Source organism: Pristiophorus japonicus, chromosome 2, assembly GCF_044704955.1.
Source record: "Pristiophorus japonicus isolate sPriJap1 chromosome 2, sPriJap1.hap1, whole genome shotgun sequence".
NCBI lineage: Eukaryota > Metazoa > Chordata > Chondrichthyes > Pristiophoridae > Pristiophorus > Pristiophorus japonicus.
Genome location: NC_091978.1, coordinates 116983478 through 117009687, shown reverse-complemented (window position 1 = coordinate 117009687; position 26210 = coordinate 116983478). Strand labels below are relative to the sequence as shown.

The following is a 26210-nucleotide window of genomic DNA, read 5'->3' as shown; positions in this document are numbered from 1 at the left end:
CCATTTAATGCATGGCAGAATTCAGTAAATATTTGTGCATTGAAGTTACATACACAATGGTTTTTTGTGATAAAACAGTCAACAACACTGATTCTGGTAATATTCCTACATCCTTCTCACTACAAGAATGTAACTCAGATAAAGTTAAAGGGATGTGTCAGGATCTGATGTTGCACAGAATGAATGGCAAATGCAGCGTGGCATGAATGGAAGTCAATGGTGACCTAAATAGATTATTTACCTCAAGCCAATCGTTCCCAAAGCATGTATTCTACTTAAAACAAAAAGTAATACTTCAAAGATTTAAACATTTTGTCCGTTTTATCACCATTTTTGGACTCAAAATGTGAAGTGATACATGTCTCAAGCTCATAAATTGTTTGTGTGATGTGACTTTGAATAGCCTTATTTAATGTATGTTGGTGGAATGCGTATTGCTGAATAAAGCTAATGACCTGTAATTTGCGGGCAGTAGCAATGCAAAGACGCTCACCGCCAGCCTCAAAGAATGCTGTCTCCAGAGGTCTTGCGATCGCTGTGAATGCGATCTGTGGCAAGAAGTTTGCCTTTCTCGATATGCAACTGATTGTAGCCCACTGTAATGGGAATTCCCAGCGAAGAGCTGCAGTGATGTCAACAAGTTGTCTAAGCAGCCAATCATATTGAAGAATTCGCAGATAGCAAACCAGGAAATGAAAAGCAGTTTTTATCTAGACTTACTTTAAAAACATTGTAATTGTTATTATAATGGAGAAATTTGACACCCCATAAATGTAAAAAATGATTTTTTTCAAGGCCAGAATGGTTGTTCAGCAGTCAATACGCTGTTAAAAATCCCAGTTACACCTATTCCAATAAGGCTTAACATTGAATGGTATATTTAACAGCGATATTAGCATTGAAAATCTGAAATTACTGTCAGTTCCATTGAACGCTGACAGTTCGTCGTCATTACCCACTTCAAAATCTGGGGTAATATGACATTAAAGCAAGTTCCTGTGGTTGCTCAGGGAAGTGTAACCAGCAAAGCACAAACCATCGATTTGGACTCCACCATAATGTACAAATATAGTTATTTTCTGAGAAGGCCATGCATCATTTGTATAGAGACTTGAAAAAGTGACAAAAATGTAGCAGATTTACTTTCAGTATTAACTGGGCAGTTGATTAGAATAATTTTTATTTTTGCATGACAAGCTTCTTCTGCAATGAAATAAACTATTGTCTTTGTTTGCTGACCTGTAATACTGCCAAGACTCCTGCAAACAAACTGCCACAATTGCAAGTGAACTTATATCTATGAATCCCAAAGGTTCCAAGCCCCAATATCATCTGGAATGATTTATCATAACAGGGCAGAAACCCAACACAACTGAAGTTGCTACAGATTCCAACAGCAGAGCCACGCTGCACTTTGGCACCATTCAAGTTTCATTTCTAACCTTTAATTGCATGTAAATGGTGCAAACTCTTCACTGCATACTTACTATTAATCCAAGCATTTACGCACTGATTAACGAAGCACCATTTACAACCATAACTTCTCCTGTGAAGCAATTTGGGACATTTTACTACGTTAAAGGCTCTATATAAATGCAAGTTGTTGTTCGCAAATTCTGACTTCAATGCTTAAATTCTAGGATGCATCAAGCTTCTGATCATTAAATCCTAGTGTTAATTCAATGTGTCAGCTTGGCTCAGTGGGTAGCACTCTTGCCTCTGAGTCAGAAGGTTGTGGGTTGAAGTCTTAACTCCAGGGACTTGAGCACAAAAAAAAAATCTAGGCTGACACTCCAGTGCAGTGTCAGAGGTGCTGTCTTTCGGATGAGCCATTAAACCGATGGCACTAACAGATTAACTGGTCATTATCATATTGCTGTTTGTGGGTGCTGCCACATTTCCTACATTAGTGACTACACTCCAACAGTACTTCATTGGTTGTAAAGTGCTTTGAGAAGTCCGGTGGTCGTGAAAGGCGCTATATGAACCCAAGTCTTTCTTTTCAATGTCATACCTCATTTGGAAAACATATTAACTGGGGTTGTGAAGGAGGGGGAAGGGGGGGTGGGGGAAGGAGTGCAGAAACCAGTGTTGAGATCTCCTGTTTCTAATGACTTAGTTTCTGAAACGCAATGAAAACTGGTTACATTTGCTACTGATACCAAAATTCGGAAGTACGGTGGAATCAAAGATGACATCCGTGAAACTACAGAATCAGCTAAACAAAATGAGTGGGCCAAGCAATGGCAGATGAAATGTAATGCAGAAAAGTACAAAATATTGTGCATAAAAATGAAAAATAGGCGAAACATGCACTCCATGATTGGTGTTGAAATAGGTCACGATTTAGTTGAAAGAGACCAAGGAGTCTTAATTGACTCAACATTCCAGCCTATGTAGAGCAGCAATCAACAAAGCCAATAGAATGTTGAACTACATGGCCAAAACAATATAAAATAAGTGACCAAACTGTACAGTACTCTGGACCACCACATCTTGAGTACTGTGTCCAGTACTGATTGTTAAAAAACAAGCGAGACATTCAAGCACTGGAACCTATGCAGAGACAAGCCACAAGGCTTGTATCTGGGGTCTGAGTTACGAGAAAATAATTCTGAGCTTTTCAGGCTGGAACAGAAGCATGTGAGAGGTGATCTTATAGAGGATGAGTCGAAGAGTCATGAAGTGTTAGTTAGCCTCGCAGGGGGAATCTTTGAGGTGGACGACCAGCTTGTTTTTGATGGCGAAGCAGACTCCATGGAGGCGGCGTTCTACCTCTGGTTTCCCTTTCCAAAAAGTGTAATCTCCACCTTGTTCCTCGAACTGGCCTTCCCCTGCCCGCTAGGTCTCGCTTTGGGTGGCGATGTTGATATCAAAGCGCTTAAGTTCTTGGGCAACTATGGTGGTGTGGCGTTCCTGTCTGTCGCTGTTAGGGTTGTCCATGAGGGTCCATTGACGATGAGATCCAACACCGCCTCCAGTGCAGCCTTCGGCCGCCTGAGAAAAAGTATTTGAAGACCAGTCCCTCAAAACTGTCACCAAGCTCATGGTCTACAGGGCTGTAGTAATACCCACCCTCCTGTATGGCTCAGAAATATGGACCATGCACAGCAGACACCTCAAGTCGTTGGAGAAATACCACCAACGATGTCTCCACAAGATCCTACAAATTCCCTGGGAGGACAGGCGCACAAAAGTTAGCGTCCTCGTCCAGGCCAACATCCCCAGCATTGAAGCACTGACCACACTTGATCAGCTCCGCTGGGCAGGCCACATAGTTCGCATACCAGACATGAGACTCGCAAAGCAAGCGCTCTACTTGTAACTCCTTCACGGCAAACGAGCCAAAGGTGGGCAGCGGAAACGTTACAAGAACACCTTCAAAGCCTCCCTGATAAAGTGCAACATCCCCACTGACACCTGGGAGTCCCTGGCCAAAGACCACCCTCAGTGGAGGAAGTGCATCCGGGAGGGCGCTGAGCTCCTCGAGTCTCGTCGCCGAGAGCATGCAGAAATCAAGCACAGGCAGCGGAAAGAGCGTGCGGCAAACCAGGCTCCCTGCCCACCCCTTCCCTCAACGACTATTTGTCCCACCTGTGACAGAGACTGTGGTTCTCGTATTGGACTGTACAGCCACCTAAGAACTCATGTTAAGAGTGGAAGCAAGTCTTCCTCGATTCCGAGGGACTGCCTATGATGATATAGAGGTATTCAAGATAATTAATAGTATAGAGATGAAGCATGGAATACTCCTTCAAATTAAACAGTAGCACCTGTAGTAGGACAACAGGAGACAGGTCCAAACTAGTAAATGGTAACTTTAGAATCTTCTTCACACAAAAGATGATCAATACTTAGATTGGACTGTAAATGCCTTACATAGGCAATGGCCATGTGAAAGGACTGAGTTTCTTCCAAGTTCAAACTCCATAGTGAAACATAAAATGGAAAATTAACTTTTATATACACATACTGGAGGCAGCTGAATTAACAACTGAAAATACCAACCATATAAAGCTGATATACACTACACAAAATTAATATCTGAAGTGCAAAAATACATCTTTCTATTTTACATTTGAGCCTACAGCACGAAGCATTAATTTGCAAGGCTGATGTGAAATTCCTATTTAAAATAAACAAAGTAGGGTGTTAAGGAGGGCAATGCTGTGACACAATGCAACATAGCACCAGAGTGGAGCAATGCATGTTAATCCCTAATTTGAGTTACTGCTGTGGGTAAATAATAGATTGAAAGAAGGCAGGCAGCTCTTCACAAAGGGAATCTAAGGGAGAGTTGCCACCAGGTGTGCCCCCTAGTGTCTGCCGGAGTAATAGCATGAAGCAGGTCCAAGAAACAGGAGACACACAGATGATGAGGAGAAAAGGAGCTGGGGAGAAGAAAAGGATGATTTCAAAATATTCACAAGATGGATGTTATGGAAGCATCTTAATTAGAAAATGTTTATGCAAAAACAAAATCTTACAGAATATATTGATGATTTTGAGGGACCTTTCCACACAATTTCCTTTCCTTAGCCACAGTGTCAAGGAGAGGCATTAAGAAAAGTGACAGGTTTTGATGCAGAGGGGGAAAAAAATCAACAGGCATCCATTGAGGGTTACTTTTACATACCTCTTGTCATTTGGTTACAGACTGGTACTGCAAGGTAGTTAAAAGCAGGCCAGCTGCCAATGCTCTTGGCCAAACAACTATGTATCGCGGGGACCCAATGTATTAGAATTATCAGAGTTTTACGTTAGACCACAAACCTGATTCTCAAAATGGGTTTGAAAGGTATTAGAATTCCAAAACAGCTGACAGAAAAATATTGCACCAAATATCATTAGATTTAAATATACTATTTCAAAAGTGGGAAGTGGAAAGAACAACCTGTTATTTGCATGTGGCCATAAACAGTATCTGAGAAACTATCAAAGTGATACAAAGAGGAATGAACTAAATGCACTGCATCATCAAACTAGAGCAATGAACCATAGCACTAAAGAGCATAGATGAAAGCACCAGGCCTTTCATGCCTGTGCTGGCTGTCTGATAGCAATCTGAAAACTCTCCCTATAGACCTTTATACTCCTTGATTTCAAATATGTATCCACTTTTCCCCTTAAAATATGCAAGTCTCTGTCTGAATTACTCCCGATGGCAAAGCATTTCATGCTATGTAAAGAAATTTCTCCTCTTAACCTTTCATTTCACTATTAATAACAATTTTAAATTGCTGATTCCTCAGGGACCCAGATACTGTTTATGGCCACATGCAAAGAACAGGTTGTTCTTTCCACCCCCTACTCATTCCTCTGCTGCCTCAAATCAATGTTGCCCTCTTTCCCTCAGAGGTTTAAGTAAAGGTTATCAAAAGGTAATTTTATCCCAGCTTACAAGTGAAACCATTCTACAACTACAATTGAACTGGAAAGTTAAATATTGTCACCATGCAAATAGTGGGTCATCAAAGACTGAAGAAAAGTCTGAGGCCAGGATTAAAGCATTGTTATTTCTAAAAATTATTAAATTAGATTTTGGCAGCTAATACATCTAAAATACAATTGAGAAAGCCACCAATGGATGAAGCACAAGTGTAAAAATATCTGAAAGCATCAATCTGTGATATTGCCTTGATATCCGAACCAAGCTTTGACTTTGTACAGATAAAAGCAAACATTTTTTCAATTTCTAAAATCAAAACGGTTATCAATAGTACACTACTAATGACAAATTTATTGTTGAACTCAAAAATAAATCAAAGGAGCATGAAAATATTTAACATTACCTTCAAAAACCTCTGTCATTTTGCAGATCTGAGCAAAAGTAGCTCCATTTGCCCATGTAAATACAACATCCATTAAGTGGGGTCGAAATGAGTCCAGGTACATTTCTTCATCGACCTCCAGTTTGGCTTCTGCTGACACTTTGGCTATTCTCCTAGCACATTCCTGAAACCAGACATTATCTAAAGTTAACTTCAATTCAGATTTTCACCACCATGAGACAGGCATATACAGGTGCAGCGCCTAAAATCCGGAACCCTCGGGACCAAGGCCGCTCCAGATTCTGGGCTTTTCCGGACTTTCGATTTGCTTTCTGACATCACAAATCCGGAAACACCCGAGCCCAGGTTCGGGGGGGAGATTCCTGCCGAGGAGCTATTTGGGTCGTCTGGCCCCGCCGAGGAAGTTGCCATTGGGCGGGGCCCGACAAGGAGGCCTGAGGCAAGGGCAGCGGCGGTGAGACGAGCGGGGGTGAGGCAAGGCCCGGGGTCGCGCAGCGGCAGGGCCCTGAGGTCGGCAGGGTCTGGAACAGTTTACAGATTCTGGACGACCCTGACATCGATCGGTCCGGAGAATTCCGGAACTCCGGATTCCTGACGCTGCACCTGCAGTTTCACATGGGACCTGCTTATTGGTAAATGTGTTGACAACTTCTTCCTTCCTGTTTGCCTGTAAGGGGAGAGTTGTTGCTTGATCTAGTCATGTGTAACATAAAGGTAAATTTTGGCCAGGAGTTGCTCCGTTTTTTTTTGGAGCAACTTGATTTTTCTGGAGTATCTTAAATATCTCCATTTTGCACATTCAATTTGCGCCAGTGTAAGTGAGTTAGTTAGGATTTTTTTAGTTTCTTTTTTTTTCTCAAAAGGGGGTATTACCAGCCACCTATGCCAGTTTTGGCCATTTAGGCCACTTTGGCCAGCTAATAGTTACTCCAAATCTGCTTAGGCCAGCGTATGTGGCCACTTCAGAAAACCCTTGTGGAGAGTTAAGAAATCAGCGCAGGGAAGTACTTCGGAGGCCAGCAGAATTTAATGACTTGACTAAAGAATGTGAATAGGGTCAAACAGCTATACAGGACATCATATGACAAACTTCACAAAGTTAATTTACTATACAACAGAGACATTCATGGAAGCTTAAACTACAAAAATAAAAAAAGTAAAAGTTAGTTGAATTAAATTGCCCTAATCTCAACTAATTTAAACTATTTGTTTGCAATGATTATACTGGGCCAAAATTGAGCCCATATTACCTAAATAAAGTCTATTTCAATAAATAAGACATTCTCTCAGTGTTCCTCCGACACTTATGACCTTCTTTCACAATAGTACCAGGCGAATAGGCTTAACAACTGGTCACCACTATGCACAAGAAACAAAACATATTTACGTAATTTTTTCAAAATATCCAAAAGTCCAGGAAAATGACAAGCCATTAAGAAAGTTCAAAAATAGCTACAATGCATAAAATTTCAAATCTGAGGTCGATTGCACCGGGAGGCCACTCGGCCAGGGATGGGGCGGGCATCGGGTCCCACACACACAGCGGCTGCAGCACACAGAAGCAGCTGGCGGCGAGGAGCTACTGCACACGCGCGGACACTCCACTGTGCGTGTGCAGACGTCCCGGCACTGTTTTCAGCACAGTACGCTGGCTCCGCCCCCGACAGAAACATAGAAAATAGGTGCAGGAATACGCCATTCGGCACTTCAAGCCTGCACCATCATTCAATATAATCATGGCTGATCATGCAACTTCAGTACCCCATTCCTGCTTTCTCTCCATACCCCTTGATCCCTTTAGCTGTAAGGGTCACATAAGAACATAAGAATTAGGAACAGCAGTAGGCCATCTAGCCCCTCGAGCCTGCTCCGCCATTCAGCAAGATCATGGCTGATCTGGCCGTGGACTCAGCTCCACTTACCCACCCACTCCCCGTAACCCTTAATTCCCTTATTGGTTAAAAATCTATCTATCTGTGACTTGAATACATTCAATGAGCTAGCCTCAACTGCTTCCTTGGGCAGAGAATTCCACAGATTCACAACCCTCTGGGAGAAGAAATTCTTTCTCAACTCGGTTTTAAATTGGCTCCCCTGTATTTTGAGGCTGTGCCCCCTAGTTCTAGTCTCCCCGACCAGAGGAAACAACCTCTCTGCCTCTATCTTGTCTATCCCTTTCATTATTTTAAATGTTTCTATAAGATCACCCCTCATCCTTCTGAACTCCAACGAGTAAAGACCCAGTCTACTCAATCTATCATAAGGTAACCCCCTCATCTCCGGAATCAGCTGAGTGAATCGTCTCTGTACCTCCTCTAAAGCCAGTATAGCCTTCCTTAAGTAAGGTGACCAAAACTGCACGCAGTACTCCAGGTGCGGCTTCACCAATACCCTATACAGTTGCAGCAGGACCTCCCTGCTTTTGTACTCTATCCCTCTCGCAATGAAGGCCAACAGTCCATTTACCTTCCTGATTACCTGCTGCACCTGCAAACTAACTTTTTGGGAATCATGCACAATGACCCCCAGGTCCCTCTGCACCGCAGCATGTTGTAATTTCTCCCCATTCAAATAATATTCCCTTTTACTGTTTTTTTTCCCGAAGGTGGATGACCTCACATTTTCCGACATTGTATTCCATCTGCCAAACCTTAGTCCATTCGCTTAACCTATCTAAATCTCTTTGCAGCCTCTCTGTGTCCTCTACACAACCTGCTTTCCCACTAATCGTTGTGTCATCTGCAAATTTTGTTATACTACACTCTGCCCTCTCTTCCAGGTCATCTATGTATATTGTAAACAGTTGTGGTTCCAGCACCGATCCCTGTGGCACACCACTAATCACCGATTTCCAATCCGAAAAGGACCCATTTATCCTGACTCTCTGCTTTCTGTTAGTTAGCCAATTCTCGATCCATGCTAATATATTTCCTCTGACTCCGCATGCCTTTATCTTCTGCAGTAACCTTTTGTGTGGCACCTTATCGAATGCCTTTTGGAAATCTAAATACACCACATCCATCGGTACACTTCTATCCACCATGCTCGTTATATCCTCAAAGAATTCCAGTAAATTAGTTAAACATGATTCCCCTTCATGAATCCATGCTGCGTCTGCTTGATTGCACTATTCCTATCTAGATGTCCCGCTATTTCTTCCTTAATGATAGCTTCAAGCATTTTCCCCACTACAGATGTTAAACTAACCGGCCTATAGTTACCTGCCTTTTGTCTGCCCCCTTTTTTTAAACAGAGGCATTACATTAGCTGCTTTCCAATCCGCTGATACCTCCTCAGAGTCCAGACAATTTTGGTAGATTATAACGAATGCGTCTGCTATAACTTCCGCCATCTCTTTTAATAGGCTGGGATGCATTTCATCAGGACCAGGGAATTGTCTACCTTGAGTCTCATTAGCCTGTCCAGCACTACCCCCCTAGTGATAGTGATTATCTCAAGGTCCTCCCTTCCCACATTCCCTTGACCAGCAATTTTTGGCATGGTTTTTGAGTCTTCCACTGTGAAGACCGAAGCAAAATAATTGTTTAAGGTCTCAGCCATTTCCACATTTCCCATTATTAAATCCCCCTTCTCATCTTCTAAGGGACCAACATTTACTTTAGTCACTCTTTTCTGTTTTATAGATCGGTAAAAGCTTTTACTATCTGTTTTTATGTTTTGCGCAAGTTTACTTTCGTAATCTATCTTTCCTTTCTTTATTGCTTTCTTAGTCATTCTTTGCTGTCATTTAAAATTTTCCCAATCTTCTAGTTTCCCACTTGGCCACCTTATACACATTGGTTTTTAATTTGATACTCTCCTTTATTTCCTTGATTATCCACGGCTGGTTATCCCTTCTCTTACAGCCCTTCTTTTTCCACTGGAATATATTTTTGTTGAGCACTATGAAAGAGCTCCTTAAAAGTCCTCCACTGTTCCTCAATTGTGCCAACGTTTAGTCTGTGTTTCCAGTCTACTTTAGCCAACTCTGCCCTAATCCCACTGCAGTCCCCTTTGTGTAAGCGTAGTACGCTCGTTTGAGACACTACTTCCTCACCCTCAATCTGTATTACAAATTCAATCATAGTGTGATCACTCATTCCAAGAGGATCTTTTACTAGGAGATCGTTTATTATTCCTGTCTCATTACACAGGACCAGATCTAAGATAGCTTGCTCCCTTGTAGGTTCTGTAACATACTGTTTTAAGAAACAATCCCGTATGCATTCTATGAATTCCTCCTCAAGGCTATCCCGTGCGATTTGATTTGACCAATCGATATGTAGGTTAAAATCCCCCATGATTATTGCCGTTCCTTTTTCACATGCCTCCATTACTCCCTTGATTACTGCCCGCCCCACCGTGAAGTTATTATTTGGGGGCTTATCAACTACGCCCACCAGTGACCTTTTCCCCTTACTATCTCTAATCTCCACCCACAATGATTCAACATTTTGTTCAACATATCGTCTCTCACAACTGCCCTGATATCATCCTTTACTAACAGAGCTACCCCACCTCCTTTCCCTTCTTGTCTATCTTTCCGAATTGTCAGATACCCCTGTATGTTTAATTCCCAGTCTTGGCCACCTGCAACCACGTTTCTGTAATGGCCACCAAATCATACCCATTTGTAATGATTTGTGCCTTCAACTCATTTACTTTATTTCGAATGCTGCGTGCGTTTAGGTAGAGTGTTTTAATACTAGTTTTTAAACCATGATTTTTAGTATTGACCCCTCCTGCAGCCCCTTTATATTCATACATATTGTCCTTTCCTGTCACCTTGTGGTTTACACTTACCCCAGTGCTACTCTGTTCTGTTGCCTCCTGCCTTTTGTATTCTTTCTTGGGATCGTGTTCATCTGAGCTCTCACCCACTCTAACTTGCTCAGAGTCCCTCCTGGGTTCCGAATAATCCTCGCATTGAGGCACTGAGCTTTCATGCTTGCCTTTTTATTAAACTTTGACTCTTTAGAATTGTGCTGTACAGTGGCCCTTTTTGTTTTTTGCCTTGGGTTTCTCTGCCCTCCATTTTTACTCATCTCCTTTCTGTCTTTTGCTTCTGTCTCCATTTTGTTTCCCTCTGTCTCCCTGCATTGGTTCTCATCCCCCTGCCATATTAGTTTAACTCCTCCCCAACAGCACGAGCAAACACTCCCCCGAGGACATTGGTTCCGGTCCTGCCCAGGTGCAGACCGTCCGGTGTGTACTGGTCGCACCTCCCCCAGAACCGGTTCCAATGCCCCAGGAATTTGAATCCCTCCCTGCTGCACCACTGCTCAAGCCACGTATTCATCTGAGCTATCCTGCGATTCCTACTCTGACTAGCACGTGGCACTGGTAGCAATCCCGAGATTACTACTTTTGAGGTCCTACGTTTTAATTTAGCGCCTAGCTCCTTAAATTCGTCTCGTAGGACCTCATCCCTTTTTTTACCTATATCGTTGGTACCAATGTACACCCTCCCTTTTCAGAATATCCTGCACCTGCTCCGAGACATCCTTGACCCTTGCACCAGGGAGGCAACATACCATCCTGGAGTCTCAGTTGCGGCCGCAGAAACGCCTATCTATTCCCCTTACAATTGAATCCCCTATCACTATCGCTCTCCCACTCTTTTTCCTGTCCTCTTGTGCAGCAGAGCCAGCCACGGTGCCATGAACTTGGCTACTGCTGCCCTCCCCGACGAGTCATCCCCCAGAACAGTACTCAAAGCGGTGTATCTGTTTTTCAGGGGGATAACCGCAGGGGACCCCTGCACTACCTTCCTTGCACTGCTCTTCCTGCTGGTCTTCCATTCCCTATCTGGCTGTGGACCTTTCACCTGCGGTAAGACCAACTCGCTACACGTGCTACTCATGTCATTCTCAGCATCGTGGATGCTCCAGAGTAAATCCACCCTCAGCTCCAATTCCGCAACGCGGACCGTCAGGAGCTGGAGGCGGATACACTTTCCGCACACATAGTCGTCAGGGACACCGGAAGTGTCCCTGAGTTCCCACATGGTACAGGAGGAGCATATCACGTGACCGAGCTCTCCTGCCATGACTTAAACCTTAGATACACTTAAATTGACAAGAACAATGCTCACTGTTATAGAAGAGAAAAAAGAAAAACTATTCACCAATCACCAGCCAATCACTTACCCCCTTGGCTGTGACGTCACCTTTCTGATTCTTTCTACTTCTTTTTTGCCTTCTCCCTGTAGCTGCACAAGCTCGCCTCTCCACGCACCTCCTCGACGCTGAGCCCGGACTCCCTGCTGTGCCTTTATAGGCCTCCCACCGAAGTCCCGACTGCCTCTCCACGCACCTCCTCGACGCTGGGTGCCGGACTCCCTGCTGTGCCTTTACAGTCTAACTCCCTTTTGAATATATCTAATGAACTGGCCTTAACGGCTTTTGGTGGTAGAGAATTCCACAGGTTCACAATTCTCTGAGTGAAGAAGTTTCTCCTCATCTCGGTCCTTAATGGCTTACCCCTTATCCTTAGACTGTGACCCCTGGTTCTGGACTTCCCCAACATAGGGAACATTCTTCCTGCATCTAACCTGTCCAATCCCGTCAGAATTTTATATGTTTCTATGAGATCCCCTCTCATTCTTCTAAATTCCAGTGAATATAAGCCAAGTCGATCCAGTCTTTCTTCATATGTCAGTGCTGCCATCCCGGGAATCAGTCTGGTGAACCTTTGCTGCACTCACTCAATAGCAAGAACGTCCTTCCTCAGATTAGGAGACCAAAACTGTACACAATATTCAAAGTGTGGCCTCACCAAGGGCCTGTACAACTGCAGTAAGACCTCCCTGCTCCTATAGTCAAATCCTCTCGCTATGAAGGCCAACATGCCATTTGTCTTTTTCACCGCCTGCTGTACCTGCATGCCAACTTTCAATGACTGATGTACCATGACACCCAGGTCTCGCTGCACTTCCCCTTTTCCTAATCTGCCATTCAGATAATATTCTGCCTTCATGTTTTTGCCACCAAAGTGGATAACCTCACAGTTATCCACATTATACTGCATCTGCCATGCATTTGCCCACTCACCTAACCTGTCAAAGTCACCTTGCAGCCTCTTAGCATCCTCCTCACAGCTCACACTGCCACTCAGCTTAGTGTCATCTGCAAACTTGGAGATATTACATTCGATTTTTTTGTCTAAATCATTAATGTATATTGTAAATAGCTGGGGGTCTCAGCACTGAACCTTGCAGTACCCCACTGGTCACTGCCTGCCATTCTGAAAAGGACCCGTTTATTCCTACTCTTTGCTTCTTGGCTGCCAACCAGTTCTCTATCCACGTCAGTACATTATCCCCAATACCATGTGCTTTAATTTTGCAACTAATCTCGTGTGGGACCTTGTCAAAATCCTTTTGAAAGTCCAAATACACCACATCCACTGGTTCTCCCTTGTCCACTCTACTAGTTACACCCTCAAAAAATTCTAGAAGATTTGTCAAGCATGATTTCCTTTTCATAAATCCATGCTGACTTGGACCGATCCGGTCACTGCTTTCTTTCCAAATGCGCTGCTATTACTTACATCTTTAATAATTGATTCCAGCATTTTCCCCACTACCGATGTCAGGCTAACTGGTCTATAATTCCCTGTTTTCTCTCCCTCCTTTTTTAAAAAGTGGTGTTACATTAGCTACCCTCCAGTTCATAGGAACTGATCCAGAGTCTATAGAATGTTGGAAAATGACCATCAATGCATCCACTATTGAGGGCCACTTCCTTAAGTATTCTGGGATACAGCCTATCAGGCCCTGGGGATTTATCGGCCTTCAATCCCATCGATTTCCCGAACACAATTTCCTGACTAATAAAAATTTCCTTCAGTTCCTCCTTCTCGCTAGACCCTTGCTCCCTTATTATTTTCGGGAGGTTAATCGTGTCTTCCAGAACCAAAGTATTTATTCAATTGGTCTGCCATTTCCTTGTTCCCCATTATGAATTCATCTGATTCTGACAGCAAGGGACCTACATTAGTCTTCACTAATCTTTTTCTCTTCGCATATCTATAGAAGCTTTTGCAATCAGTTTTTATGTTCCCTACAAGCTCTCGTACTCTATTTCCCCCCTCCTAATTAAACCCTTAGTCCTCCTCTGCTGGATTCTAAATTTCTCTCAGTTCTCAGGTTTGCTGCTTTTTCTGGCCAATTTATATGCCTCTTCCTTGGATTTAACACTATCCCTAATTTCCCTTGTTAGCCACAGTTGAGCTACCTGCCCCTTTTTATTTTTACGCCAGACAGGGATGTACAATTGTTGTAGTTCATCCATGTGATCTTTAAATGTCTACCATTGCCTATCCACCATCAGCCCTTTAAGTATCATTCGCCAGTCTATCCTAGCCAATTCACATCTCATACCATTAAAGTTACCTTTCTTTAAGTTCAGGACCCTAGTCTCTGAATTAACTGTGTCACTCTCCATCTTAATGAAGAATTCTACCATATTATGGTCACTCTTCTCCAAGGGGTCTCACACGACCTGATTGCTAATTAATCCTCTCTCATTACACAAGACCCAGTCTAGGATGGCCTGTTCTCTAGTTGGTTCCTCGACATATTGGTCTAGAAAACCATCCCTGAGACACTCCAGGAAATCCTCCTCCACAGTACTGCTACCAGTTTAATTAGCCCAATCTATATGTAGATTAAAGTCACCCATGATAACTGCTTTACCCTTATTGCACGCGTCCCTAATTTCCTGTTTGATGCCATCCCCAACCTCCCGACTCCTGTTTGGTGTTCTGTACACAACTCCCACTAACGTTTTCTGTCCTTTGGTGTTTCGCAGCTCTACCTATATTGGGCTCAAGTTTTACCCTGAGTTGCTCCCATTTTTTTGGAGCAACTAGTTTAGAATGGAGCATCTTGGGGGGGGGGAACGACACGACGACGACACACACACCGTGGGGTGGAGAGCGGGAGTTGAACAGAAGGGAGGGAAGCCAGAGTCCCGATCTTCGCCCTGGGAGCCCATTTGGCCAGGGCTAGGGCCGGCGTGCTTTGGGCCCCTCCCACGCAGTCTCGGAGGCGAGGAGCTACTCCACATGCGCACACACTCTAGTGTGCATGTGCAGAGGTCCCGGCACTATGATCAGCGCCGGGACCTGGCTCCGCCCCCGACCCCTTGTGCTGCATCCTGAGGAGTTTGCAGAATCTCAAGGTAAGTTTTAGGCACCCTTTTTATTCCAGAAAATCGGCACACCTTATGGAGGTGCGCCGTTCTTAGAGGGCGGAAACTTGGGCCCATAGATTCCACATTATCCAAGCTATTGCGTTAATCTCCTCTTTAACCAGTAACGCTACCCCAGCTCCTTCTTGTTTATCCTTCCTGAATATTGAATACCCCTGGATGTTGATTTCCCAGCCTTGGTTACCCTGGATCCATGTTTCCGCAATTCCAATGACATCATATCCGTTAACAGCTATCTGCGCAGTTAATTCATCTACCTTATTACGAATGCTCCTCGCATTGAGACTCAGAACTTTCAGGCTTGTTTTTTTAGAATTATGTTGTAATGTGGCCCTTTTTGATTTTTGCTCTTGATTTCTCTGCCCTCCACTCTTGTTTTTCTCCTTCCTACTTTTTGCTTCTGCCCCCTTTTTACTTCCCTCTGCCTCCCTGCGTAGATTCCCATCCCCCTGCCATTTTAGTTTAAACCCTCCCCAACAGCACTAGCAAACACTCCGCTTAGGACACCAGTTCCAGTCCTGCCCAGGTGCAGACCGTCCGGTTTGTACTGGTCCCACCTCCCCCAGAACCGGTTCCAATGTCGCAGGAATTTGAATCCCTCCCCTTGCACCATTCCTCAAGCCACGTATTCATCTGAACTATCTTGCTATTCCTACTCTGACTAGCACGTGAAACTGGTAGCAATCCTGAGATTACTATCTTTGAGGTCCTACTTTTTAATTTAACTCCTAGCTCCCTAAATTCAGCTTGTAGGACCTCATCCCATTTTTTTACCTACATGCACCACGATAGCTGGCTGTTCACCCTCCCCTTCCAGCATGTCCTGCAGCAGCTCCGAGACATCCTTGACCCTTGCACCAGGGAGACAACATACCAACCTCGAGTCTCATTTGCAGCCGCAGAAACATCTATCTATTTCCCTTACAATAGAATCCCCTACCACTATAGCTCTCCCACTCTTTTTCCTGCCCTCCTGTGCAGCAGAGCCATCCATGGTGCCATGAACTTGGCTGCTGCTGCCTTCCCCTGATGAGGCATCTCCCCCCAACAGTACCCAAAACGGTATATTTGTTTTGGAGGGAGATGACCGCAGGGGGCCCCTGCACTACCTCCCTTCCCCTGCTCTTCCTGATGGTCACCCATTTCCAATCTGCCTGTGTAACCAACTCATTAAACGTGCTATTCACGACATCCTCAGCATCACGGATGCTCCAGAGTGAATCTATGCGCAGCTCCAGTGCCGCAATGCGGTCTGTCAGGAGCTGCAGCTGGACACACTTCCTACGCACATAATAATCAGGGACATTGGAAGCGTCCCTGATTTCCCACATAGCATAGGAGGAGCATGACACGGGTCTGGGCTCTCGTGTCATGACTTAAGCCTTAAATTAACTTAATTTGGCAACAATGCCAAAGGTTACCTACTGATAAGAAAAGAAAAAGAAAGAGAGAAAATACTCGCCAATCCACCAGCCAATCACATACCCGCTTGGCTGTGAGGTCACACTTCGATTTATTTTTACTTCTTTGTTTACTTTCTGCCCCTGCTGCAGCTGGCTTTCTCCCGACTGCCAGCGCTCCAAGCTGCCACAGCCCTTTGTAGTCCCGCGTCCGCTCCTCTCTTGCGATGCTGGCCTCCTTCCCACTGCCGCTGCTCCAAGCTGCCGTCGCCGTTTGTAGTCCCACGACTGCTCCTCTCTCGCGATGCTGGCCTCCTCCCGACTGCCACTGCTCCAAGCTGTCGCCGCCCTTTGTAGTCCCACACCTGCTCCTCTCTCGCGATGCTAGCCTCGACTGGCCACGCTGCACAATGACCAAAGAGAGGCCAGACAGCAGCCAAAGTGGGGAGCAATTTTTTCAGCGCACCTTTCAACCGAGAAAAGCGGCACATCTCCGGTAAGTGCGCCAAAAAAAGGGGTGGACCAAATTTGAGCTCATGGTCAGGTAGATGAGGTCAATGTGGGTGGGCATGTCATGATATAATAAGGTTTAAAGTCCACAAAGTTGCTGAGGCCAGTTCGTTAGATATATTCAAAAGGGAGTTAGATGTGGCCCTTACGGCTAAAAGGATCAAGGGATATGGAGAGAAAGCAGGAATGGGGTACTGAAGTGCATGATCAGCCATGATCATATTGAATGGTGGTGCAGGCTCGAAGGGCCGAATGGCCTACTCCTGCACCTATTTTCTATGTTTCTAGTAGAGAATAAGCAGAAATTGATGGGAAACTGAAAAATACTTTGCTTTAATGTTCGCAAGGGAGAAGGATATTGAAAAGGATGCAAATCGTCCATTGGTCAAAATTGTGATAGATATAATAAATAAAAGAAAACTATTAGAGAATGTAGTTAAGTTAAAGGAGGATAAAGTGACAGAGTACTGGGGCTTAATGGAACACATCCAAAGATCCTAGGGAAAATGGGGGAAAAAATATTTCAGTATTCTATTGAGAGTGGATGTGTGTCATTGTATTACCCATTTTCAAAAAGAAAGACAGAGCTAACCCAGGTAATTACATGCCAGTTAGTTTAATATTTGTGGTAGAGAAAATTTTGAAATCTTTAATTAAAGATAAAAGGAAACTAACACTGATTTCAGATGGGAAAATGGTGGTATATATCAATGATTTAGACTTCAATGCAGGGGACATGATTAAGAAGTTTGCAGTTGACACAAAAATTGGCCATGTGGTTGATAGCGAGGAAGAAAGCTGTAAACTGCAGGAAGATATCAATGGACTGGTCAGGTGGGCAGAAAAATGGCAAATGGAATTCAATCCAGAAAAGTGTGAGGTCATGCATTTTGGGAGTGCTAACAAGGCAAGGGAATATACAACAAATGGTAGGATACTGAGAAGTGCAGAGGAACAGAGGGACCTTGGAGTGCATGTCCATAGATCCCCGAAGGCAGCAGGACAGGTAGATAAGGTGGCTCAGAAGGCATACGGGATACTTTATTAGCCAAGGCATAGAATATAGGAGTTTATGCTTGAACTGTATAAAACACTAGTTAGGCCACAGCTGCGTCCAGTTCTAGTCATCACATTACGGGAAAGATGTGATTGCATTAAAGAGGGTATAGAGATTTATGAAAATGATGCCAGGACAGGAGAATTTTAGCTATGAGGAAAGATTGGATAGGCTGGGTGTGTTTTCTTTGGAACAGAGGAGGTTGAGGGGCGACAATTGAGGTGTATAAAATTATGAGGGGCCTGGATAAAGTCAATATGAAGGACGTATTTCCCTTAGTAAAGGTCAATAACAAGACGGCATAGATTTAAAGTAACTGGTAGAAGGATTAGAGGGGAGTTGAGGAGAACTTCTTTTCACCCAAAGGGTGGTAGAGATAGAAACCTTCATCACATTCAAAAAATATGTGGATATGCACTTGATGTGCCTTAACCTACGGACCAAGAGCTGGAAAGTGGGATTAGGCTGGATAGCTCGCCGGCACAGACATGATGGGCTGAATTGCCTCCTTCTGTGCCGTAAATTTCTATGCTTCTTGACAAACCTGACAAGAGTACTTTGAGAAGATAAGGAAAGTGCAGTAGATGTGGAGTACATGGACTTTCTGAAAGCCTTGGACAAAATACCACAGAAGAAACTATTGTAGAAGAGTAAGGGATAGAGAGTTAGGGAGACGGTAGCAAATTGACCATCAAGATCCACGGCACGGCCCTGGACAACGTGGACCACTTTCCATACCTCCAGAGCCTATTTTCAGCAAGGACAGACATCAAATACAATGTTCAACACCACCTCCAGTGCGCCAGCTGAGGAAGAGAGTGCTCGAAGATCAGACCCTCAAATCTGGCACCAAGCATGGTCTACAGGGCTGCAGTGATACCCGCCCCCCTGTATGGCTCAGAGACGAGGACCATATACAGTAGAGACCTCAAAGCGCTGGAGAAATACCACCAACAATGCCTCTGCAAGATCCTGCAAATTCCCTGGGAGGACAGACTCACCAACGTCAGTGTTCTCGATCAGGCCAATATCCCCAACATCGAAGCTGGGCAGGTCACATAGTTTGCATGCCAGACACGAGACTCCCAAAGCAAGCGCTTTACTCGGAACCCCTACATGGCAAGCGAGCCCTAGATGGGCAGAGGACACCCTCAAAGCCTCCTTGATAAAATGCAACATCCCCAACACCTGGGAGTCCCTGGCCCAAGACCGGCCTAAGTGGAGGAAGAGCATCCCGGGTGGGCGCTGAGCATCTTGAGTTTCGTCGCCGAAAGCATGCAGAAAACAAGCGCAGGTAGCGGAAGAAGCGTGCGGCAAACCAGACTCCCCACCCACCCTTTCCTCCAACGACTGCCTGTCCCACCTGTGACAGAGAGTGGAATTCCCTTATTGGACTTTTAAATCACCTGAGAACTCGCTTTTGGAATGGAAGCAAGTCTTCCTCGATTTTGAGGGACTGCCTATGATGATGGGATTAAAAACTGTTTAGAAAGGAGAAATCAATAGGAGTTAAGGACACTTAATCTCAGCTGGTTAATCACTCCACCATTGCTAGCTGTGCCTTCACCTGCCTAGGCTGACATCAGCTGATATTATAATCAATGTCAGTAAGTATGAAGTGGTACATAGTTTAAAAAAAAGGAATATATATGATTTTAATGAAGGCGGCCAGATGAAGTAAAGAGCAGAGGGAGCTAGGTGTTCAGATTCACAAGATGTTAAAAGTAGCACCGCAAGTGAATCAAGTTTTATCAAAAAGCAAACAGAATATTGGGTTTTACAGCTAAAAGTTGAGATCTAATGGTCAATCTATATAAAACCCTAGTAAGACCACAGCTGGGGTATTGTGTGTAACTTTGAGCTTCACACTGTAGGAAGGATGTTGAGGCAATAGAGAGGGTACAGCACAGATTCATTAGAATGCTGCCAGGAACGAGGAAATACAAATACAAAGAAAGACTTGAAAAATGATGCTGAATTTGTAAGAACAGAGGAGATTATGGGTTGATCTAATAGAGGTATTTAAAATGATGAAAGGATAGAAAGGAAGAAAAGTCAAAAGATGTATTTGTACAGCGCATTTCATGACCCCAAAACACTTCATAGCCAATGAATTACCATTGACAAGTAGTCACTGTTACAATGTAAGGAAATGCAGCAGCCAATTAATGCACAGCAAGGTCCCACAAACAGCAGTGAAATAAATGACCAATTAAACTGTTTTACTGGTGCTGATTGAGGAATAAATACTGGTCAGGCCACTGGGAGAACTGCTTTTCTTCATCTATGGGATGGAACAGAGTAGATGGAAACAGACTGTTTCCAGTGAGGGGTCTGGAATGAAAAGAGTTATATAAGATTAAGTGTAAGAGATTTAGGATAGAGTGCAGGAGAAACATTTTTACGCAGAGGATTGTGAGGCTGAGAAATGAACTATGGAGCAGTGATTGAAGCAGAGACCATGTTAACATTTAAAAATAGATGAAATGGTTGATGGAAACGGGAATAATGAGAATAAATGGAAAAGGACGGGCACATAAAATTTGGATTACTCGTGGAGGATAAACACCAACATGGACTGGTTGGGCTCAACAGCCTGTTTCCATTTTGTAATTTCTATATAATTCTATGGACAAAATGGCTTTTGCATACTATGTAACTTGTAAAAAAGTAAAATAAAAGAGCAAACAAAATGAAACAGTACCAATATTATTCTGAATGTTTAAAGTCAGATTGTGAAAGTCTTCCCAAAGACTGTCTTTTTTCAACTTGTTTTTCCAATTTTTAAATCGACCAGTGTTTAGGTTCACCATTAAATGAAATGAAACTCAGAAAGCAAGCAAGCACAAAACTATTAAATATTAAAGTACCAAAGAATTAGCTATAGTATTTAACTTTAAGGCTGCATACAGTAAACGTATAAAACTCTCCTGTACTAGGTTGAAGTAAAACCTCAGACCACTCAAATTCCGACTTCACTGATGATGATAGCAAACAAAAGCCTTTTCTGTCTGCAATATCCTCATAACTGATCTCTCACAAATGAGACCACCACATCTGCATTAAGAATTAAGGGGGGATTTAAATAAGACCAATGCTTTTAGGTATATGCATTTGTAGAAAAAAAACAAAGATAAACTACAAGTAGTAGTACTCCAATCAATCTGAATTATTTGCTTTAATGTTTGAACAGTGTATTCAAAATGGTACCAATCAGCTGCAGTAAATGACATGTTGTTAACTTGCACTTTTAGTTCATAGAACCTTCTTTCAAAACAACCCCGAGTTCTTAAAGCATATTCACAAACAAATTCAATTTATCAGTTTTCACTCCAGTGTACTGGCAAAACTAACTCAATAAGTAGATCAGACAACTTCAACTTAAATTAAAATTCTGATAAACCCTGTTTATAGCATCATTTGCAAGAAAATATTAATCATACCTCTCAAACTGAAAGCTTGGGGTGGCTAGGTAGTTTTCTGTAGAATTTCAAAGGTCCTGCTTATTGTCAAGTTATACCAATTAAATCAGGACAGTTGAGATATGTAACCCCGATTAATTGTTTTGTGTAAGCAATGAGCCATATATTCTGTGGCTTATACATGAATGGTATCGTAGTATTCCAATTAGTTGCAAGAAAAATATTCCATCCTTGGAGCACAAATTTAAATAAAAATCACAAATTTAAAAAAAAATAGATTTTGTAGAATCCTCCCTCTTTTAATAAAATAATTTGTAAACAAGAAGGAAGATGTTAAAGATTTTAACCAGTCAGTGAGTGCTAGACTGCACTTTAAAAGAGTTTTCGAGAAAGAAACTTCAATATCCCCCAAGAATGCAAGTGACATTACTCCAGAGGTGACCATCTACTATTTTGAAAATCCTCACAGTATGGGATACCATAGCAAAATTTGTTTTTAATTCGCTCTGGGATATGGACGTCACTGGCAAGGTCAGCATTTACTGCTCATCCCCAATTGCCCTCGAGAAGGTGGTGGTGAGCCGCCTTCTTGAACTGCTGCAGTCGTTGTGGTGAAGGTACTCCCACAGTGCTGTTAGGGAGGGAGTTCCAGGATTTTGACCCAGCGTCGATGAAAAAACAGCGATATATTTCCAAGTCTTGAGGTCATCCAAAACTCAGCAGCCCGTATCCTAACTTGCACCAAGTCATGATCACCCATCACCCCTGTGCTTTCTGACCGACATTGGCTCCCGGTTAAACAACGTCTCGATTTCAAAATTCTCATCCTTGTTTACAAATCACTCCATGGTCTTGCCCCTCCCTATCTCTTTTTCAGTCTCTCAACCCCACAAGGTGTCTGTACTCCTCAAATTCTGCCGTCTTGAACATCCCTCATTATAACTGCTCAACCATCGGTGGTCGTGCCTTCAGCCGTTTGGGCTCTAAGTTCTGGAACTCCCTCACTAAACCTCTCCGCCTTTCCTTCCTCATTTAAGACACTCCTTAAAGACTACCTCTTTAACCAAGCTTTTAGTCATCTGCCTTAATTTCTTCTTTTGCGGCTAGGTGTCAAATTTATCTGTTTTGTTTTATAACATTGCTGTAAAGCGCCTTGGGATGTTTTATTACATTAAAGGCGCTATATAAATAAACGTTATTATTAAATCAGGATGGTGTGTAACTTGGAGGGTTACTTGCAGGTGATGGTGCTCCCATGCTGCTGCCCTTGATCTTCTAGGTGCTAGAAGTCACTGGTTATGGAGGTGTTGCAGAAGAAGTCGTGGCGAATTGCTGTAGTGCATCTTATAGATGGTACACACTATAACTGTTTTTGCGCCGGTGGTGGAGGGAGTAAATGTTTAAGGTGGTAGATGCGGTGCCAATCAAGCAGGCTGTTTAGTCCTGGATCGTGTCGAGCTTCTTGAGTGTTGTTGGAGCTGCACTCATCCAGGCAAGTGGAGAGTATTTTTCCATCACACTCCTGACTTGTGCCTTGTACATGGTGGAAAGGCTTTGGGGAGTCAGGAGGTGAGACACTTGCCACAGAATACCCAGCTTCTGACTCTCTCTTGTTGCCACAGTATTTATGTGGCTGATCCAGTTAAGTTTCTGGTCAGTGATGACCCTCAGGATTTTGATGGTGGGGGAATTCAGCGATGGTAATGCCGTTGAATATCAAGGGGAGGTGGTTAGACTCTCGCTTGTTGGAGATGGTCATTGCCTGGCACTTATGCGGCGCAAATATAACTTGCCACTCAGCCCAACCCTGAAAGTGATCCAGGTCGTGGATAGGCATGGACTGCTTCATTTTCTGAGCAGTTGGAATGAAACTGAATACTGTGCAATCATCAGTGAACATCCCCACTTCTGACCTTATGATGGAGGGAAGGTCATTGATGAAGCAGTTGAAGATGGTTGGGCCGAGGATACTGCCCTGAGGAACTCCTGCAGCGATGTCCTGGGGCTGGGATGATTGACTTCCAACAACCACAACCATCTTCCTTTGTACTAGGTATGACTGGAGCCAGTGGAGAATTTTCTCCCCGATTCCCACTGACTTCAATTTTACTAGGGTTCCTTGATGCCACACTTGGTCAAATGCTGCCTTGATGTCAAGGGTAGTCACTCTCACCTCACTTCTGCAATTCAGCTCTTTTGTCCATGTTTGGACCAAGGCTGTACTGAGGCCTGGACAGAATCCAAGGTGAGCATCGGTGAGCAGGTTATTGGTGAGTAAGTTCCGCTTGATAGCACTATCGACAACACCTTCCATCACTTTGCTGATGATTGAAAGTAGATTGATGGGGCGGCAATTGGCCGGATTGGATTTGTCCTGCTTTTTGTGGACAGGACATACCTGGGCAGTTTCCCAGGTTGGTACCTTTATTTTTTTTAGGTACGCCTGGTGCTGCTCCTGGCATGCTGTTCTGCACTCCTGATTGAACCAGGGTTGGTCCCCTGTCTTGAAGGTAATGATAGAGTGAGGGATATGCTAGGCCATGAGGTTACAGATTGTGGTAGAATATAATTCTGCTGCTGCTGATAGCCCACAGTGCCTCATGGATGCCCAGTTTTGAGCTGCTAGATCTGTTTTGAATTTATCCCATTTAGCACGGTGGTAGTGCCACATAACATGTGGAGTGTGACTTCAGTATGAAGATGGGACTTCACCTCCACAATGCGCGGTGATCACTGCTACCAATGTTGTCAAGGAAAAATGCATCTGCGACAGGTGTGACATTCTTATGGGTAATTTGGGACCTAAATACAAATTGATTCCACACCAAGTTAGAGTTGGAGTGAATATCAAGACTAAGTGACAAATAAAAGTTCAAATATAATGCAGCAAGAAGGCTCACCTTTTCAGGACAACTAGGAATAGGCATTCAAAACTGGCCTTGCACATTTCGAGAATAAATTAAAAATAAATTGCGGCATGTTATACAGAAATCAGCCTCAACACCTCTACCATTGAAACGGGCAAGAACAACAATTTTGTGGGAACACCATTACCTCCCGAAGTCCCCTCCATGCCACATACTATCTAGACTTGGAAATATATTGCCGTTCTTTTACGGTAATGAGATTAATATTCTGGAATTCCCTACCCAACACCACTGCAAGAACACCATCGCCTTCTCAGGGCAACTCGGGATGGGCAGTAAAATGCAGCATTGTAGACATCCCAGAAACAGATTTTTAAAAATTATTTCAATGTATTGGGCAAACACATTTCCACTGTTGGGACTTATTTGAGGCAAATGATTTTATCCACAGCATTTCCAAGGAATTCCAGTAATATAATTTAAGGTTTTGATTTTTGTGCACGTTACATTCAAAAAGCTTTTCTGTAGAAAATGACAGCCATTTTCAAGCACATTATAAATTAAATACAGACTTTTTTTTTGGTGGGGGGGGGGGGGAAGAAAATAATTATATGCACAAAAAAGAGCCATTGAGGAGGAAGAGAAAAAAAAACAAGCAGCTGTGAAAATAGATATTAATGCTATTAATCTGACATTGAAGAAAACTTGATCAAAACTTATTGCTTCAGTTTAACTATTCCCATATTGGCCACAATATAGTAGCAGAAAAATACCTACAAAACTAAGGCCAATTACTTGTTTCATGTGATAATTAATGATAAAAATGAATAGGTATTAATGATTTGGCAGTACATGCATATAAACTGTATGTAGAAGTATGTGAATAAATACACCCAAACAGCAGAGTACTTTCAGTAACAGCTAACCATTAAGAAATACCTTACCTGCATCTGTCGTAATGGGCCTGCTAGTTGTTCTGTCAGTTTGGGCATTTCATTTGCCTGTAAATTAGAACACACACATTAAATTACTCTATTACACAATAGTTACTGTGCACTTAATAGATGATTCAGAGGCGCATTGCATTGGGAATCTCCCAATTTTTAGTCTTGGCGGGTCTCTTCGGTGCATACCATAGAGCCCTATGAGCCACATACAAAGTTTAAATGAATGTTCCCAATTATTTGCATACAGCTCAAGCTGCTAATGCAAACAGATCTTGGTGTTCGGTTTGAGGATTTACCACTAATGAAGGAACAGCACTGAGAACATACTTTTCTAAAACTTCAGGCCTGCAGAAGATGACAGGAAAAACCAGTGAAGTAGAAAATGTAAAGCAAATAGATGGCAGGCTATGTTGCTGGGTTGCCAAAGCCCGTGGTCTGCTTTTGGATTGGGATTATAGTTTTGTACGATTGCTTTAGATTATTTCAAGAATCACTTAAAACCAGAAAGAAACAAAAAATTACATTTCTTCAGTGATATTTTTTAATTTCTGTGCCTGTTGTGTAAATTATGCCTTCATTTTTCTGAAAGCTGTCCTCAATTTCCCAATTGTGCCAACACTGTCCTTTTTCTGACCAAATTATCGAAGTGGTTTTGGCACTAGAATATGAAACAGGATTAAGTGTCAGGGCTTCAGCTGTTTTCTCAAGTCAGTACAATGCTTCATCCTTTCAAGCAAAACATAATTATTAACAGATGATGTCCTTCCAGCTGATAGCCCAGTTCTAGTTTTTATTATAAAAGAAAGCATCAGAGAAACATAGAAAATAGGTGCAGGAGTAGGCCATTCGAGCCTTACATAAGAACATAAGAATTAGGAACAGGAGTAGGCCATCTAGCCCCTCGAGCTGCTCCGCCATTCAATAAGATCATGGCTGATCTGGCCGTGGACTCAGCTCGACTTACCCGCCCTCTCATTGGTTAAAAATCTATCTATCTGCA

The 26210-nt window shown here is 43.2% G+C and overlaps 1 protein-coding gene across 1 annotated transcript in view; it reads right to left on the bottom strand.

The window, feature by feature from the left end:
• The window catches only part of mtrex (Mtr4 exosome RNA helicase), a 266450-nt gene that overhangs the window by 6885 nt on the left and 233355 nt on the right, over window positions 1-26210 (bottom strand). Inside the window, exons 24-25 of the mRNA XM_070868803.1 lie at window positions 25208-25264; window positions 5793-5955 (exon numbers count right to left, since the gene is read on the bottom strand). Coding sequence (XP_070724904.1) covers window positions 5793-5955; window positions 25208-25264 — 220 coding nt within the window. The remainder of the gene's footprint in view (window positions 1-5792; window positions 5956-25207; window positions 25265-26210) is intronic.